General features: G+C 35.5%; 1 protein-coding gene across 2 annotated transcripts in view; it reads right to left on the reverse strand.

Moving 5' to 3' along the window:
* Positions 1 to 621: 621 nt before the first annotated feature.
* The window catches only part of MINDY2 (MINDY lysine 48 deubiquitinase 2), an 85,445-nt gene continuing 67,101 nt past the window's right edge, over positions 622 to 18,965 (reverse strand). For both annotated transcript variants that reach the window (XM_070797489.1, XM_019968759.2), the window contains 2 exons: positions 17,585 to 17,809; positions 622 to 16,035 (listed from right to left, as the gene is read on the reverse strand). In XM_070797489.1, the coding sequence (XP_070653590.1) occupies positions 15,907 to 16,035; positions 17,585 to 17,809 (354 nt within the window). In that variant the 3' untranslated portion in view covers positions 622 to 15,906. The remainder of the gene's footprint in view (positions 16,036 to 17,584; positions 17,810 to 18,965) is intronic.

An 18,965-nucleotide genomic window follows, 5' to 3' on the forward strand; every position in this document is an offset into this window, starting at 1 on the left:
TTACAATATTTCAGACTTTTTCATTATTATATTTGTTATGGTTATCTGTGGTGAATGATCTTTGATGTTGCTGTTGCTAAGTCACTTCAGTTGTGTCTGACTCTGTGCGACCCCATAGATGGCAGCCCACCAGGCTCCTCTGTCCCTGGGATTCTCCAGGCAAGAACACTGGAGTGGGTTGCCATTTCCTTCTCCAATGCATGAAAGTGAAAAGTGAAATTGATGTTGCTACTACAACTCAATGAAGGCTCAGATGGTGGTTAGGACTTTGCAGCAGTTAAATATTTTTATTTCTTTGTTTAAAAGATCAGCAGGAACTTAATCATTAAGTAAAGTTTGATATTTAACATGATACAAGGTTTTGAAAAAAATGGACTTTATTACTTTAGTACATAAGACAATAAAATGAAAATAACATCATTTATTGAGTTGGACAGAAAGTTCACTTTTTTCCATTAAGATGGCTCCAGTAGCACTCAGTTGTCTTTAACTTCATTTGAAACAATTTTGTTAGATTGTATTGTGACAGCTGTCATATCTGTGCATTGTTTAAAAAGCTTATCAAAATTGGTGATTTTTGTGTAGCCATTTTAATATAGAAGATGGAAGGAAAAAGTAACATTTTGGGCATATTATACTTTATTACTTTAAGAAAGGAAAAAACACAACTGAAATGCAAAAAAAGATTTGCGTGGTGTATGGCAAAGGTGCTGTGACTGATTGCATGTGTCAAAAGTGGTTTGCGAAGTTTCATGCTAGAGATTCCTCGCTGGACGATGCTCCACAGCTGGGTAGACAAGTTGAAGTTGATAGTGATCAAACTGAGACATTAATTGAGAACAATCAACATTATACCACACAAGAGATAGCCACCATACTCAAAATATCCCAATCAAGCATTAAAAGTCATTTGTACCAGCTTGGTTATGTGAATCGTTTTGATGTTTGGGTTCCATTTAAGTTAAGCAAAACAAAATAAGCGTTGACTGTATTCCCACATGTAATTCTCCACTGAAATGTTAACAAAAATGTCCCATTTTTAAAACAAACTGTGATAAGCAATGAAGAGTGGATACCGTACAATAATTTGGAACAGAAGAGATCATGGGGCAAGTGAAATGAACCAACCACAGCAAAGGCCATTCTTCATCCAAAGAAGGTGATGTGTATATAGAAGGGTTGGAATGGAGTCTTCTATTATGAGCTCCTTCTGGAAAACCAAATGATTAATTCCAACAAGTCTTGCTCTCAGTTAGACCAAGTCAAAGCATGAAAAGCGTCTGGAATTAGTCAACAGAAAATGCACAGTCTTCCATCAGGGTAACAGGAGACTGCATGTTTCTTTGATAACCTGGCAAAAACTTATAGCTTGGCTGGGAAGTTCTGATTCCTCCATCATCCTCACCAAACACTGCACCTTTGGATTTCCATTTATTTTAGTCTTTACAAAATTCTCTTAATGTAAAAAAATTTCAATTCCCTGGAAGACTATAAAAGACACCTGCAATAGTTCTTTGCTCAATAAGACTACAAATGTTTATAAAAATGTGCAGATGGGGCAACTGGCTGACTAGGGCATTTGGTGCTAAGATAACTACCCGCAGTTTGGCCAATTTTGCTGACCCCTGTGTACCATCCTTCATCAAGGACATCTCAGACAAAACAGCAACACTGCCCTGAGCTCCTTCACTTATGATGGTGGCAATGCCGTAAACTCTATGAGCTCCCCTACTGCTGTTCACTCAGTTAATCTCAAATGGCTCCTCAGAGGGTCAAGGGATCTGGAGGGGTCGTGACATCTGGCAAGGAACTAAGAGCAAAGGAGGCCAATTCTCTTTGAGGCAGAACATACCCTTCGGCCCAGGTTTGGCTCCACCCTGCATCAAGGAGGCCTCAGTAGCAGTGCCAGGCTTGTGCCATGCTGCTTCCATAGGCTCAAGGCATAATTGGCAGATGGGTACAGACGGTCACAGGCTTGGGGTGTGTGAGAGCTGGTATTTCCAGGATATCCCAGTATGTGACCAGCAATTTCTGCTCTAATGATATATAGCATGGATCTGAGAAGGTTAGTCTGTTGGTAATTTATGGTCATCATAGGTGGTCCAGAGACTCCAGGGTGCATGTAGGGAGCTGTCAAAGCCCCTACAGTAAATGAGTCTCTAAAAGCACTGACGGAAGTGCCCTTGATTTTAGTTTGGACAGATTTTAGGGACTTTTGTTGAAGGGAGCCCCATTTAAGATGGCCTGATTTATAAATAGTGGCATCAGTGAGATTAAGTAAAATTTGTAATTAAGTAATACATTGTCTTTAGAGCTCTCTAAAGGGACTAAAAGATGTTGGACTTGTGTGTCCTTAATGAATCTATCAAGTGAAACTCCTGAAAGGAGGACCTCATCAATGTGTTTAATACTGATGCTCCTGGGGAAAGGTGAATGCAGTTAAGATGTTGTTTGAAAAGATTTTGTATGATGGCAAAGATGTTGAGAGACCTCATGGGTAGCCTAGTAAAGGTGTATTATGTTCCTTCAAAGGTGAAGGTGAATTGTGGTTGAGAAGCTGTGTAAAAAGGCACCAAATAGAACATGCTAGTCAAATCTTTAGTAGCTAAATTACCAGTCTCTGGATGGCTGCTATTGCTACTGCTGCTAAGTCGCTTCAGTCATGTCTGACTGTGCGACCCCATAGACCGCAGCCCATCAGGCTCCCCCGTCCCTGGGACTGTCCAGGCAAGAACACTGGAGTGGGTTGCCATTTCCTTCTCCAACGCATGAAAGTGAAAAGTGAAAGTGAAGTTACTCAGTCGTGTCCGACTCTTAGTGACCCCATGGACTGCAGCCTACCAGGCTTCGCCCATGGGATTTTCCACGCAAGAGTACTGGAGTGTGTTGCCATTGCCTTCTCACTCTGGATGGCATTAGTAATTTAAGTAATATTCAGTACTGGGTATGCAGGCCTTAATGGATGGGATCACAAGAATTAAGACTGCTGTAAGCCACTCTGAGACATCATGATTTTTTCTAGGTTTAAGAACAAGGAAAAACTGGGCTGTCAAATGGAGAATCAGTAGGAATAAAAACTCATTCATCACTTAGGTCTAATAAGACCAAATTAGACTTTTATTTAGCTTTTTTTACTCAGCATACTTAGAGATTCATTCACATTGTTGCATGTATCAATGGTTCATTCCTTTATGGTGATGAGCAGTGCTTCATTGTATGGATGAATGACATTGTTTATGCATTCAGCTGGTAATGGGCATCTGGGTTATTTTTAATTTTATGCTCTTTCAAATGAAGTTATTCTGAATATCGGTGTACAAATCTTTATGTGCACATATGCTTTCACTTCTCTTTGTTAAGAGTGAAATAGGTAGGTTGCATGGTAGGTATATTTTTAATGTTTTAAGAAACTGCCGAACTTTTTTCCAATGTGATACTGTTTTATATTCATACAAGCAGTCTAAGAGTTCTAATTGTTTCACATCTTTATGAACACTTGGTATTATCAGTCTATTTAATTTGACCCATTCTAGTGGGTGTGTAGTTGTATCTCATTATAATTTAACTTGAAATTTCTTATGACTAAAGATGTTGAGTCTCTTTATGTACTTATTTGCCATCTGTTTCTTTTCTTTTGTGAAGTGTCTATTCAAACTTTTGCCAACGTAAAAAATTTTTTTGCCTTCTCTTGAGTTGTAGAAGTTTATGTATTAATCCAAGTCTTTGACAGTATATGCTTTGAAAATATTTTCTTTCAGTATTTCACTTGCTTTTTCTTAAGTAACCCTAGCAAACGTTTTAAATTTCGATGAAGTCTAATTTATTTACAATGATGTCTACAGACTAAGAGATTAAATATTAAGATGTCACTGCTTCAGAAATTATTCTATGGATTCAATACAATACAAATAAAAATTCTATAGAGCTTTTTTTTTGTAGAAATTGGCAGATTGATTTTAAATGATTTTTAAAATTATATAAAAATGCAACTATATAGAATCTATAAAGGTCAGAACAACCTGAAAATGGCAGAGAAAAATTCAATTACACCTGCTACCTGATTTCAAGACTTTTTGTATAGCCAAATCAAGATGTTATGATATTTACATAAAGATAGAATAATAGATTAATGGGATCAAGAAAATAAAACTTCAAACATTCATGGTTAATGATTTTGACAAAGGTACCAATACAAGAAAATGGGGAAAGGATAATCTTTTCCACAAGAAAGGCTGAAATAATGGAATGGTTGTATGCAAAAAATAACTTGATTTTTACTTCACACCACATAGAAAAATTAACTTGAGGGAAGTCAGCCTCATGGCAGTGTGAGTTGTTCCCTTTTTCCTTCCCTTTTGAAGTGAAGTTGTTCAGTCGTGTGTGACTTCTACAATCCCATGGACTATAGCTTATCAGGCTCCTCTGTCCATGGAATTTTCCAGGCAAGAGTACTGCAGTGGGTTGCCATTTCCTTCTCCAGGGGATCTTCCTGACTCAAGGATTAAACCCAAGTCTCCCACACAGCAGGCAGACGCTTTACCCTCTAAACCACAAATTGGATATCCATGAAAAAAAACCACTGCATAGCAGGACATCTGAGAGATCCATCCATGTGTGTGCATGAAAGTGAGTGGACTGGAATAGAGGGGAGGCCGCAGAGTGAGGGAAGTAGTGGTGGAGCCAGCAGTGGCAGAGGTGGTTATGGCAGAGAAGGTAGAAGTTGGTTCACTGGGGATCAGAGGAGGAGGAGGTTGAAGGCAGTGAGTGGGTGAGTGGCTCTAGTGACTAGCTGCTCTCACCAAAGAGAGATCACAGCAAAAAAGAAAAAAAAGAGAAATCACAGTGACTAGAGGGAGTGGGTATGGGAGGGAACTGCACTGGTAATTTAATAGGGATTACACTGAATCTATAGATTGTCTTGAGTAGTATATTCATTTGACAATACTGATTCTTCCAATCCAAGAACTTGGTATATCTTTCCATCTCTTTGTGTTATCTTTGATTTCTTTCATCAGTGTCTTACAGTTTTCAGAGTACAGGTCTTTAGCCTCCTTAGGTAGGTTATTTTTACTATTTTTGATGCAATGGAAAATGGGATTGTTGCCTTAATTTCTGTTTCTGATCTTTTATTGTTAGTGAATAGAAATGGAAGGAATTTCTGTGTATTAATTTTGTATCCTGCAACTTTACTGAACTCATTGATGAGCTCTAGTACTTTTCTGGTAGTGTCTTTAAGATTTCCTAAAAACAGTTAGTTTTACTTCTTCTTTTTTCGGTTTGGATTCCTTTTATTTCTTTTTCTTCTCTGAATGTTGTGGCTAGGACTTCCAAAACTATGTTGGGTAAAAGTAGAGAGAGGACATCCTTGCCTTGTTTCGGATTTTAGAGGAAATGCTTTGAGCTTTTTACCACTGAATATGTTAGCTGTTGGTTTGTCATATATGTCCATTATTGTGTTAAGGTAGGTTACACTTTCCAGTGAGTTTTTATTATAAATGATAGTGAATTTTATCAAAAGCTTTATCTGTATCTATTGAGCTTGAGCTTTTTCTGGTGAAAAATCAGCTGATAACCTTATCAAGAGTCCCTTTGATGTTATTTGTTGCTTTTCTATTGTTGCTTTTAATATTTTTTAAAAATTTTTATCAATTTGATTGATATGTATCTCAGCATATAAATAAAATCTCAGAGCTAGAGTGATAATGTAACTATATACTAAGCAACTAAATTATAAATGGCATTAAAATTTACCCTGAAGTTGGAAATTCAGATTATCATTAGCAAATACAGATTATCATTAGCAGAAAAGTTTGACTGCACAGAGACCATAATAAATGAACTGTTTGCAGACTCATATCAAAATCCTATCAGTAAGTGACAAGTGACAATTAAATTATATCTGGTAGGCAGGCTTTATAGTGGCAACTGAGTTGATGTACTTCAACTGTACAGCTGTATCTGGTGACAGGCAGATGATGATCCTGACTTGAAATCAGATCCAACAATTATTTTAGTCCATGCATGGCCCTCCCATTATTCTGTTTGCCACTTCAGTCTGTGCCTCTTTCCTGCACTGCATACTTGTCTCAGCCACAGTATTGCTAAGTCCAAAAGCTGTGCGAGTGTGTTAGTCACTCAGTCGTCTCTGACTCTTTGCAACCCCATGGATTGTAGCCCACCAGGCTCCTCTGTCCATGGAATTCTCCAGGCAACGATACTGGAGTAGGTTGCCATGACCTTCCCAACCCAGGGAGCAAACCCAGGTCCTCCGTACTGCAGGCAGATTCTTTACCATTTGAGCTACCTGGGAAATCGAAGCCCACAAGCTAACCCTAGCGAAAATGAATGAAAAACTAATGTTGCTGAAGAGCTTCTTTGAAAAGGTGGAAAGACCCAATGATGAGACAGCAGAAGACTCTAAGACTGCCAACAAAAAGAAAGCTACATTTAAAAGAAAATACTAAGAGTCCTACTTAAATTATGGGCTCACTGCAACAGGTGATTCACTTCTCCAAGTCTGCTTTGTATAATCTGTGGTGACCAGCTATTGAACAAAGCCATGAAACCTTTAAAACTGCTTCACCACATGGAGACCAAGCACTCTCCATCAAAAGATAAGCCCTTGGAGTTTTCCAAAAGAAAAAAACTGTGAACACAAAGAATGGAAGCAATTATTGAAGGCCACCACTTCATCAAATGTGTCTGCCAAAAGCATCCTTCTTAGTGGCTAACCGCATTGGTAAAGCTAAGAAGCCCTTTACTATTGAAGAGTTGATCCTGCCTGCTGCTAAGGACATTTGTTATGAATTTTTAGAAGACGTTGCAGTTGAAACGGTGGCACATGTTCCTCTTTTGGCCAGCACAGTAACTAGACAAACTGATAAAACAGCAGAGGATATTGAGACACAATAGTTAGAAAGACTAATGAGTCACTGTGGTGTGCAATCCAGGTTGATGAGTGTCTCAATGTTGACAAGGAGGCAACAAGGCTGGTTTTTGTGTGATCTATTTTCAGAAGGATGTGCATGAGAATAGGTGTGTGCACTTCTGTTGCCAACCAACATCACAGTTGTAGAACTATTCTAGTCTTTGAATGATTACATATCAGGAAAATTGAATTGGTCATTTTGTATCGGTATATGCACAGATGGAGCGGCTGCCATGACTGGATGGCTTTCTGGTTTCACTACTTCAGAATGTGAATCTACACACTGTGTCATCCACAGAGAAATGCTAGCAAGCTGAAAAATGTCACCTGAACGTAACAGTGTTTTTCAGGATGTGACTAAAATTGTCAACCATATGAAAGTACATGCCTTTAACCCATGTCTGTTTGCACAGCTCTAAAAGGAGATGGACACATACATTTCTTATACACAGCAGTGAGATGGCTTTCTAAAGGTAGATCACTGGCCAGAGTTTTTGAGTTACAAGAGCCTCTCCAGAGATTTCTTCTAGAAAACCAGTTACCACTGACAGCACATTTCAGTGACATATAATAGGTCACAAAACCTGCTTACTTGTGTGACATATTCAACCTGCTCAACAAACTCAATCTGTCACTTTAGGGGAGAGCAACAACTTTTTTCAAGGTACATTCAAAGCCAAACTGGAACTGTGGAGGAGACAAATGAACATTGGGATTTTTGACATTTCAAACATCACCAGAGATTTAGAAAGAGACTGAGCCAGGGCCTTCTTTCTCCCAGCTGGTGCATGATCACCCATCTCAGCTTTCAAAAGAGTTTGAGCATTACTTTCCAACTACAAAAGACCCCCAAACTGGGAAAGACTGGATCTGTGGCCCATTTTTTTATTAAGCCAGGTGAATCAACTTTGTGCTAGAAGAGGATCCACTGCTTGAGAATGCAAATGACCGTGGCCTTAAAATTACATTTGTGACAACTTCAGCTCTCCATACATTTTGGATTAAAGTCAAGGCAGAATATCCTGATATTGCCACAAAAGCACCGAAAATCCTTCCATTTCCGCACATCCCATCTTTATAAAGCAGGGTTTTCTGTAGTGACAGTGACCAAATGAGATTACAGAGTAGACTGGACATAAGCAATATAATTTAGGTGTCACTGTCTCCCATCACTCCCACAGGGAACTGTCTAGTTGCAGAAAAACAAGCTCAGGGCTCCCACTGATTCTGCATTATGGTGATTTGTATAATTATTTCATTGTATATCACAGTGTAATAATAGAAATAAAGTACACAATAAATGTAATGTGCTTTAATCATCTGGCAACCATCCTCCCCCACACTGGACCATGAAAAGCCTGTATTCCATGAAACTGGTCCCTGGTGCCAAAAAGATTTAGGACCTCTGTAATACATGACACCAATAAAATGAAAGGTAAAAATCACCTGCTCATCTCAATAGATGCAGAAAAAGCATTTGATAAAAGCATTTTATCATTTTATGATACTGCATACTGGATATAGAAGGAACATGCCTCAACATAATAAAGGCCATATACAACAAACCCACAGCTAATATTATACAGAATGGAGAGAAAGTGAAAATGTTTCCCTAAGATCAGGAATAAGCCAAAGATGCCCAGTTTCATCACACCTTTTCAATACAGTTCTGGAAATCCTCACTAGAGCAACTAGTCAAGATAAAGAAATAAAAGGCATCCAAATCAGAAAGAAAGAAGTTAAAATGTCATATAGGATTATGATCCTATATATAGAAAATCTCAAGAATTCAAAATTCCCAACTAATTCAAAAATCTTGGAATTAGTCAATAATTTCAGTAAAGTGGCAGGATATATAAATCAATATACAGTGCAGCACTGGTATATAGTAATGAGCATGGCTGCCTTGCTATGCTAAATATCAACATACAAAATCAATGAAGTATTTGAGGAAGAAATGAACTTATCTCATTTAAAATGGCATCAAAACCAGTAAAGTACTTAGGAAGAAATTTAACCAAGTAAGTGAAATATCTGTATAATGAAAACTATAAAACTTCACAGAAAAAAAAAAACAAAACTTCACAGAAATTGAAGAAGACAAACAAATGAAATGATAACCCATGCTTACAGATTGGAAGAATTAATACTGTTAAAATGGCCATACTACCCAAAGCCATTCACAGATTCAATGCATTACCCACCAATATGCCAATGACATTCTTCACAGAAACAGGAAAACAATCCTAACACCCTGATTAACCAAAGCAATCCAGAGAAAAAAGAACAAGGTGGAGGTATTCCCCTTCCAGATTTCAAACTATACTACAAAACCATAGTAAGCAACACAGTATGGTACTGGCACAAAAAGAGACACATTGGAAAAGATTTAAAAAAAAAAAGTTTAAAAAAAAGAGTTGGTCCAAGTATGTTAAGAGGTAACAATCCTAGGTAAATGTGAATTAATGTTAATTCCCCATTTTCCCACTTATTTTAAGTTTATAAGAAGTAGCTTAATGAGATGAATATACATAGCAGAAATACTTTTGGGTCTAAATATCAAAGTTTATTGAAATAAAATATAATCTATAATAAAAAATACTAATAGTGTTACCACTGGTTACAGATTTAAGTGTATTAACAAAAATCTAGCATTTTAATCCAAAAATGACACTATCTTTGTGGTACAATAACAAACATGAAATTAAAAGTTGAATAATACTGAATAATTCCTTCAGAAATATTTTATACTTTCTCATCTTTGTTCAATATGCCCCTTATAGGAGTATCCTCCAAAAGTGAAACTTCTGAAACTTAAGACTTAGTTTTTAAATTCAAATAGTTTTAGCATAATTAGCATATAAAACAATAATTTTCTTAAAAATTCAGTTCAACCCTAAGCTGGGGAGATGCTTTTAGGTGTTTTCATTCAAAAACTGTATTTCAATGCTCTTTTCTATCAACCTCTAGGGCTGCTATTATTCTACAAATGGAATTCAAGCTGGTCATAAAGTAAAACTGATAAATTATTTCAGAAGCAGAAAGGGCATTAAGATAGTAAAGGAAAGAAGGAGAAAAAAATAGGCACTCATACACAGTCTATGTATTTAAACTTTTTGAGAACTCTATTTCAGTTGGCCAGTCTTGGCCTGGTACAGAGATCTATCATAGCAACCTCCGGACCCAAATAGCTGGACAATAAAGTGGAAGAAGAAGAAAACCTTTTTTCTTGTTGTATTTCAAGATCACTTTCTCTGTGGTCGTTACACCATTTCACTTGCTAGGCCCCCAAATACGTGCGACATTCCAATTATTCTGCACAATTCAAGGAAAAAAGACACACGCACTAACTTGAGGAAATGACTTTCAGGGTACCTCTGAAGTTTCACAAGTGATGATTATCCCTTTTGCTGACTGTTGGGTAGCAAGCACACATCAATCTCCGATCATATTATCCTATTTGTAATGTGCAGATCTGTGAAAATAATAGTTATCATTTTATTAAGAAAATAGCATTTTAACAAAAACCACTGGAAGCTTTTCAAATTCTCATCTTTAAAAATCTGCAAAGCTCTAGGATATCCTATATACCCTGGAAAAAAATGGCTATTTCATTCAACTACCATGTAAAAAACAACAAAAACAGACAAAATTGAGAAACATATAGGACAGATTAAATGCCAATCTTAGTCTTAAAACGCATTTCATTAGTTAGAACTGTTCTGCAGGGTATTTCAGTTATAATGCTCATTTGGACAGGTCTTTGATTTGAGAATTTAAATAGGTATTTCAGTTTCCTGAATTCTTATTTAAAGCTATAAGTACATTAGCGCTGAAGAAGCCAGGATCACCTTCAGAAAAATTTTGCTTTGTCTACCATCTAATCTAGGAGGTGCCTCTGCCTGTCAGGATATTGCAGTGAGGATAGATACAAAATCCTTAAAGTTAATTGTGACAAATTATTAAGTGGTTTGAAGGAATTCTTAGAATTAATATCAGACTAAGTAGAGACATTGTAACATAGTACTACAACTTTTTGATCTTTAAATCTACAGTGGTTTAAAGCTTAGGTTTTATGTTTCTGCCATGGTATTTTAACACCTTTTCTGGGACAGTCCTATGCTGTAAAAAAATTTTTATAAGTAGACAAGTCTAAATCTCACTCTTTCTCAGGTCAACAGTATAAAGCTAAGCTTGAGGGAACAGTTGAACACTTTTGCCCTGCATTATGAGTTGAATTTTTTTTTTGAGATCAGAAAAGGAAAGTTAGACATTAGAATCCATCATGTAAAATACATATATGCATATCACAATTTACTAAACTCTAATTTCTAACAGTAGAAACAATGGGATTAAGAAAGAGACATGCATGAGCTAAAATTTAGATAAATCTTCAAAATAAATTAACAGGGTCCTGCAATTTGTCCCTTTAGACTGCATTATCTCTGTATTACAGTATATTTTATTCAAGAAGCCTTTGATTATAATTTTAGTTTTAAAGTGTCACTCCAAAAGAGTAACCACAATTTTTCATGTTTTCTCAAGAGTGTCGGACATCTGTAAAAATGACACTCAATAACTAGAGGACCTAAGAACTGAACTCTGGTTCCAGTTAGTTCTTTTACTATTTTTGGTTACTTTCTAATAGAAATTTAACTGTATATTATCAAATAACATTTTATAGTTAAAAAAAAATAAATAATCCTAAAAAGGACAGCACATAAGAGATCTAAATGAATTTCATCCAGCAAAAAAGTTTACATATATGTATCAGTAATCTGATCCCACTGTACTTTATTCCATGAAGGAACAGAATCTAAATATTTAGATATATTAAAGATACTGGAAAAAATAGATTTTCAATCCTTTTATACTCCTAAGTACTCTTGGTTTTGATTCTGTAGCCCTACAGAACACAAAAGCAACTGTAAAATTCTACATTTGTGGAAGAGGGAATTCCCTGGCATCCAGTGGTTAAGATTCAGCACTTCCACTGCAGGGGGCACGGGTGTGATCCCTGGTTTGGGAATTAAGATCCCACATACTGTGCAGTGCAGCAAAACAAAACACACACTTGGGGAGGAGATGATACCATACTTAAACACAAGACGACTCTCCACACTTTAACAGTATTCAGAAAAAGACTGGCTGTAGAAATATTGCCATTGGGGAAAAAAAATCTACATATTCAAGAGCAAAAGATGTGTAATATTTATAATTATTTCAATAATACCCTGTGCTTATACTATGCCCTATATTCGAAGGTGCAAAGCACTAAAAATGAGCACTCTTTAGATACTTAAACTGAGGCACAGTAAATTTGCTGAAGGCAGGATAAAAGCCAGGTTTTCAGACAAAATGCTTCAGAATTTCACATTTCCCATTCCTTAAAATACAAATTATATGCTATCTTTAATGCCATCTTATTTTAATCAAATTTTAGTAAATTTATTATTAGGGTTTAAGTTGTATGTCCAAATATTTTGTGATAGGTAAAAGCCTTTCCATCATGTTTTACTATAACTTCATTTAATAGGAAAGTTAAATGAAATGCCATCAATTTGCTTTTTTAAAAAAAACAAATGATTTGTTTTAGGACAGCTCTAGAAATTCTTGCCTTGATTTTTGTCCAGTAGAATTTTATAAGTATCTGCTTGAGAGGCCAACATTAATATAGTTCTCTTCTTAAATATATATTTGACTTCTAGTCCTCTTTCCTCTTGAGATGTTTTGCTCAGTGAACTGAGCTGGTTATTCATTGAAAACAAAATGTTACGGTTTTGTGAAAGTATAAAATGGTTAATGTTGGATTCAATCAATCTGATAGTAAACTGCTTGTTAATTAAGCTAAGATCAAGAAGTATGGGGAAGAATTCAAAACATAATGTGGGATAAGTAGTCAAATACTAGAGATGTAAGACAAAAAATATATTCCAAAGCCTAATTCTAATACTTAAATCTATGTCTCATTCAACTACTTACTGGACACCTTGAAACATGAAGTAAGTTACTTTACCTATGCACACTGAACTAGCATTTTACAGGAAGCAGCCAAATCCCAGTTTTAACTGTCTCAAATAGCTTGGTATGTGTATGCTTACAATGATGATTCTTAAATTTGAGGAACATTCCCAGATTCCCTTGAGAATCTATTAGAAGTCATAGATCCTTGCTTCAGAAACACACACACACACACACACAAAACAATTTTTAAGTGTTGATAACACTGTAAATCACAGCACTGTTGATTCAATGGGATTGGTATGAGAACATTTTCGATTCAATGGGATTGGCATGAGAAAATTTTCCTACTGTTAATAAAGACTGATCACTAACATTAAGGAATAGTCTTTGAAAGTACGAGAAAGTTCAATGACCATATCCATTCATTCATCTGCCTCTTTTGCTAGCTCTAATGGTGACTGGTTGATGCAAATGTGCCTCTAATCTAGCCTATAAATCTTAAAAACAAAAATGTTTAAGTTCTAATTTCTGCTAGTCTTATACATGTAACAATTTTCAAGCATTACAAAATACTGTGAAGGAAAGACTAATACACCACTATCAAATTCCAATATACCCAAACCAACAATGAAACGTCTGAATATGTAATTTGTTGACTTGAGCAAAATAAAAACATAATTGCTCTAAATTCTTTTTTACTTTCAAGGATGCAAAACCAGATCTCTAAGAAATTTTTTTAACAGAACATTTAATTTTCCCCCACAGTATTCAAAGTAAACATTTTATCATTATTACTCTTGGTATACCAAACTGAATTCCAGGAATGTAAGAAAGCCCAACTGGGAAATATTACATAGAAAAAGGCTGAATTAACAAACACATTATATTTCTTACTTATTTCTTATAAGTATACATTGACATTTACTTATCTGATAGCAGTACTGCTGGTTTTGAGTAAATTTTTTTTCCTTCAATGGGAATGCAGAATGGCAGTGTTGTCTTTGGAATAAATTAAGAAGACAGTAACAACTAACAGAGGAATAACTTCTACACATATGTTTTTCAAGGGCAATGAATAGTTAAGAATATAATTATGGAAAAGTATGCCTCAAATACATTTTTAAAAATTTCTCAGGATTTATTGTTTTGTTTCCTAATAAAATATAATGCACCGACACTGTGTTTCCTCCTTTAACCAACAGAGTGATATGAAGAATAAACTTGGCCTAAAACTCAACTTGTTTGAGCTAACAGAGAACTGTGTAGCACATCTTATATCTGATTACTTGAGCAATATTTGCATATTTTGGGTAACGGTCAAGAGGCTCACCAAATATTTTGTATGAAAGTTTTATAAGCCAAATAGGTTCTCTGATGACTTATCATGCTAGCATGTGAAATTTGAAGGAATAACAAATGGTATAACATAAAGAAACATGCGATACAGGCAGACACAAAAGATACAGCTTGACCCTGAATATTTCTTAGAATAACTTCATCCATAAATAAGACTTTACTTTTTATATATAGATTTATCCTACAACTGGTCTTGGATCACAGAGAATGTGAAGGACATAGCTTAAGAAATCAAGACGACGGGTTTTTTTGTAGTCTTTCGTCCCCCAGACCACAAAAAGCATTCTCTAAGTGGATGCTCAGGTTAAATTAAGATGCTCTTGAACAGACAAATTTACTGAGGCTTAGAATGTAAATCATGTAACTACTTACAGCAGCAATAGTCTTTTCAAAAATGACTAAAACAAACTTTTAAATATAAAGCATATAAAAAGGACTATCAAGGATAGTTTTCCAAACTATAGAAATACAGGAAAATATGTGTTGCCTCATAATAAAGTTCAATAAATATTCTTTCTGAATCCTAGAAACACTATAAGATGTTATAGGTTATTTGGTTCTTATAAGTTAGAAAAATCTGATTGTTTCTACATAAATTCCTCCAAATTCTTATCTATCATCAAACAGATTTTTAATAATGCTTTTCTACTAGACTCAGAGATTATCTCTGTCTAACATCCCTTCAGAAATGTGCTTTTTTTTGATTTAATAAGTATACTTAATTTTCTACAAAATAAACATGATTTAAATTTTAAGGTTCAAGGTAATTATAGAAAAAGGTAGACACTGAACTATCTCTTTTTGTACATCCCTATATTTACAAGGGCTAGCATCCACTGTGGTTTCCTCTTTATACTCACTTGTCACACTGAATAAATAGTAACTGTGGTCCAAGTAACCTATATTAAAGATTTTAAAACTCCTCAAAATTTTACAACACTACAAAGTTATTAAGATCTGATTTTGATGAGTATTAGTGTTACATAATTTTGCTACTGGAAAAGAAATACAAATCTATATTTTTTTTCCTATCTAAATTAAATCCAAGTTCCATTATCAGTTTCTCAAGGTATATCTAAAATGTACATTCCTAAACAAAGGTAAAGCTGTTCAAGGGCTGAACTAGTCCAATATACAACTGAGGGTTATTTATTCTTATTATTTTTGTCTTTTTTTTTTCTTTTTAAATCTATATTAAACCCCTGGTTTCTCATGGATCAGATCATAATTTAACATTGTAAAAATTAATTTCAGAAACTATTGTGCTAATACTTAGATTTGAGGAAGGAATCAGACAAAATCAATTATCTCTATTCATTGTTAGAACAGAAGATGAAATAGCTTACTAACTGATATGAGTTATGAATGTCACTATGACACAAAATTTGCTGTTATTTACTTATTTGGCTACAAGTGCATTATTTTTCATGAATAACAACACAGCATTTCCAACTTGTAACATGAAACTCCAGCTCATAAAGAGTGTACTCTGTGATTTTTAAAAGTCTGATTGTAATTAAGTAACAACCTTTCCCCTGATAAACATGAACAAAATCCATTGGTAAATCAGGCACAGACGGTATTTATCGGTTTTTCTTCCTTTCCTCCTATGGTTGTTTTTGAAGACATACAGATGGCTCCAACAGAACCCACACTTGTTATAAAATGACACAACTATTTTTCTCCTTTTCCTTTTCTTTATCTTTTTCTCGTGGTTCCTTTCGTTTACGTTCACTGTTTCCAGATTGTCTGCCACTTGATGGAGAAGCTTGCACTGGCTGGCTTTGCTTTAAGGAAAATAAACAGGAAGAAATTATCACAATTTTTCTAAGATGCTTAAGCAGAGTTACCTAAAAAGAAAAACCATGAGAGTGAAAGGAATCATTAATGGAAAAATGACTGCTGCTGCTAAGTCGCTTCAGTCATGTCCAACTCTGTGCAACCCCATAGACGGCAGCCCACCAGGCTCCCCTGTCCCTGGGATTCTCCACACAAGAATACTGGAGTGGGTTGCCATTTCCTCCTCCAATGTATGAAAGTGAAAAGTGAAAGTGAGGTCGCTCAGTTGTGTCCGACTCTTAGCGACCCTATGGACTACAGCCCACCAGGCTCCTCCGTCCATGGGATTTTCCAGGCAAGAGTACTGGAGTGGGGTGCCATTGCCTTCTCCAGGAAAAAAGGCTACTGGTATATAAATTTTTAATGTTATATGGTACCTGCATAATTGCCTCTATCATTCAGAATAGATATAATTAATGTATCCATTATTGTAAGTAAATAAACAATAAATAACATGTAGCATTATACTGCCTGAAGACTCAAATTGAAGACAATTTATGTTAAAGCTTGGGAAAGTTAAAGAAAGTGACACCTTTTAGGCAAACTATAGTAGTTATCCAAGATTTTATTACACATACTATAACAAACAGATTTTAAAAGGAGGGAAAAAGAACCTGAGGACTCGGTGTGAAATGTGTATTCTGTGAAATGAGAGAACTTCAGTGAAAAGCTAACCATAAGATGGTAGGTTTCAACTTTTAAGCTTGGAGTTATCAATATTTGAGCTAGAAATAGAAATGTTATACCTATGTTAATAGAGACCTCTATATTTAAAGTTTCATCATAACTTAAAAGACATCATGCTTCCTAGTACACCTAAATCAAAGGAACAGTTATAACATGGTACTGTTAAACATAAAAGAAGGAGAATATTTTTCTCATTTAATGAGATTTAACTAATAGAAACACCCTAGTCACATTTCCAGTGCTTACAACATTTAACTGGGAAAAGGGAAAAGTGGAAAGGTGCTAATAACCTTTGTTGAATACTCAGCACATGTTAGACACTGGATTAAGTGCTAACATTATTTGCTGTTAACCACAAACCTAAGAGTTAAGTATTATCTTCTACTTTACAAATAGGGAAAACGAGGCTAAGAGAGGTAGAGGACTTTGTCCATGGTGTACCTAGTAAGGGGAGACAGAAGCAGAAAATGCAAATCCACATTTATCTGGCTCCAAAGTCCACATTCTTTCCAGCAGTACCTCATACTGCCTTCTAATTGATAGGAAAGATTTGTTCAAATTGGTTTATATTGTATGAAGCTATTAAGAATTTAATTTAGAAAATCTTGCCATCAAAACCTCAGAAAAAAATTAATTTAACTAAATTAGAAATATATTAAGATAATCACAAACTTAGGACTGTGTCATAAAACCCATGGATGCTAAAATGCTAACAGAGTCAATACCTAACTTAAAAGTTTTAATCTCAGCACACATTTCTTTATTGCTAAAATGATCCGTATATTTAAGAGTCAGAACACTAGTCTTTACCGGGGCCTGTGTAGAAGCAGAAGCAGAAGCAGAAGCAGAAGCAGAAGCAGAAGCAGCAGCTGCTGCAGCTTGTTCCTGTTCCTGGTAATACTGAGAAGCTCGTCGATCCTCTTCTTCTTGGAGTTTCTTTGCTAGTTCCAAATCACTGATTCCTTCAGGTATTTGTTCCCAATTGATCTCTTGGCTCTGCTGTTCTTGTTGTAAAGATAAAGCCATAAGATAGTCCTAAGAAATTAAATGACAACCATCTTTAGCTGTGAGATTTTACCCAAGAACTAATGTGTATAAATACAGAGATTATATCTACAAATCTATGAAAATGGATTTTTAAAAACATACTAGATGTTAAATATAAAAATAAAAGTTTACTATTTGTTTGAGAAATAGTGTAATTTCAGCAATACTGCCATTGTTACCAATATTTTAAAAATTCATTCAAAATTCTCTCTAGCAGCAGTATATAAGGCATTCAAGAAAGTTTATAAAAGAGAGAAGCACATGTCTATAGAAAATTGATACAAAATAAAAAAGCATAAATAGGAAAGTTAAGATTACCATATCATCATCACAGAGTCAACTACTGTTAACAATTAATACATAATTCATCTTGGTTTTCTCTATATTCACATACGGATTCAAACACATCTTCCAATTCCTGAAACTATCATAATCTGTTTTCTTTTCTATTTAATGTCATAAGAGTCTTCTGTTTTAAAAAAATCATAAACACAGATCCAAATTATTAAATAGTCTTCCAAAGACAATTTTTAAAGCCAACGTAGCTATCCATCAAACAATCATATTCAATTACTTAATCATGCTCTTCCTCCTCCTATACACATACTCAGATTATTTCCTATGAGATAAAGTGATGCATCTTTGGTCAAAAGTTATCAGATCAGATCAGTCGCTGAGTCGTGTCCGACTCTTTGCGACCCCATGAATCGCAGCACGCCAGGCCTCCCCGTCCATCACCAACTCCCAGAGTTCACTGAGACTCACGTCCATCGAGTCAGTGATGCCATCCAGCCATCTCATCCTCTGTCGTCCCCTTCTCCTCTTGCCTCCAATCCCTCCCAGCATCAGAGTCTTTTCCAATGAGTCAACTCTTCGCCTGAGGTGGCCAAAGTACTGGAGTTTCAGCTTTAGCATCATTCCTTGCAAAGAAATCCCAGGGCTGATCTCCTTCAGAATGGACTGGTTGGATCTCCTTGTAGTCCAAGGGACTCTCAAGAGTCTTCTCCAACACCACAGTTCAAAAGCATCAATTCTTTGGCGCTCAGCCTTCTTCACAGTCCAACTCTCACATCCATACATGACCACAGGAAAAACATAGCCTTGACTAAACAAACCTTTGTTGGCAAAGTAATGTCTCTGCTTT

Source organism: Bos indicus, chromosome 10, assembly GCF_029378745.1.
Source record: "Bos indicus isolate NIAB-ARS_2022 breed Sahiwal x Tharparkar chromosome 10, NIAB-ARS_B.indTharparkar_mat_pri_1.0, whole genome shotgun sequence".
Classification (NCBI taxonomy): Eukaryota; Metazoa; Chordata; class Mammalia; order Artiodactyla; family Bovidae; genus Bos; species Bos indicus.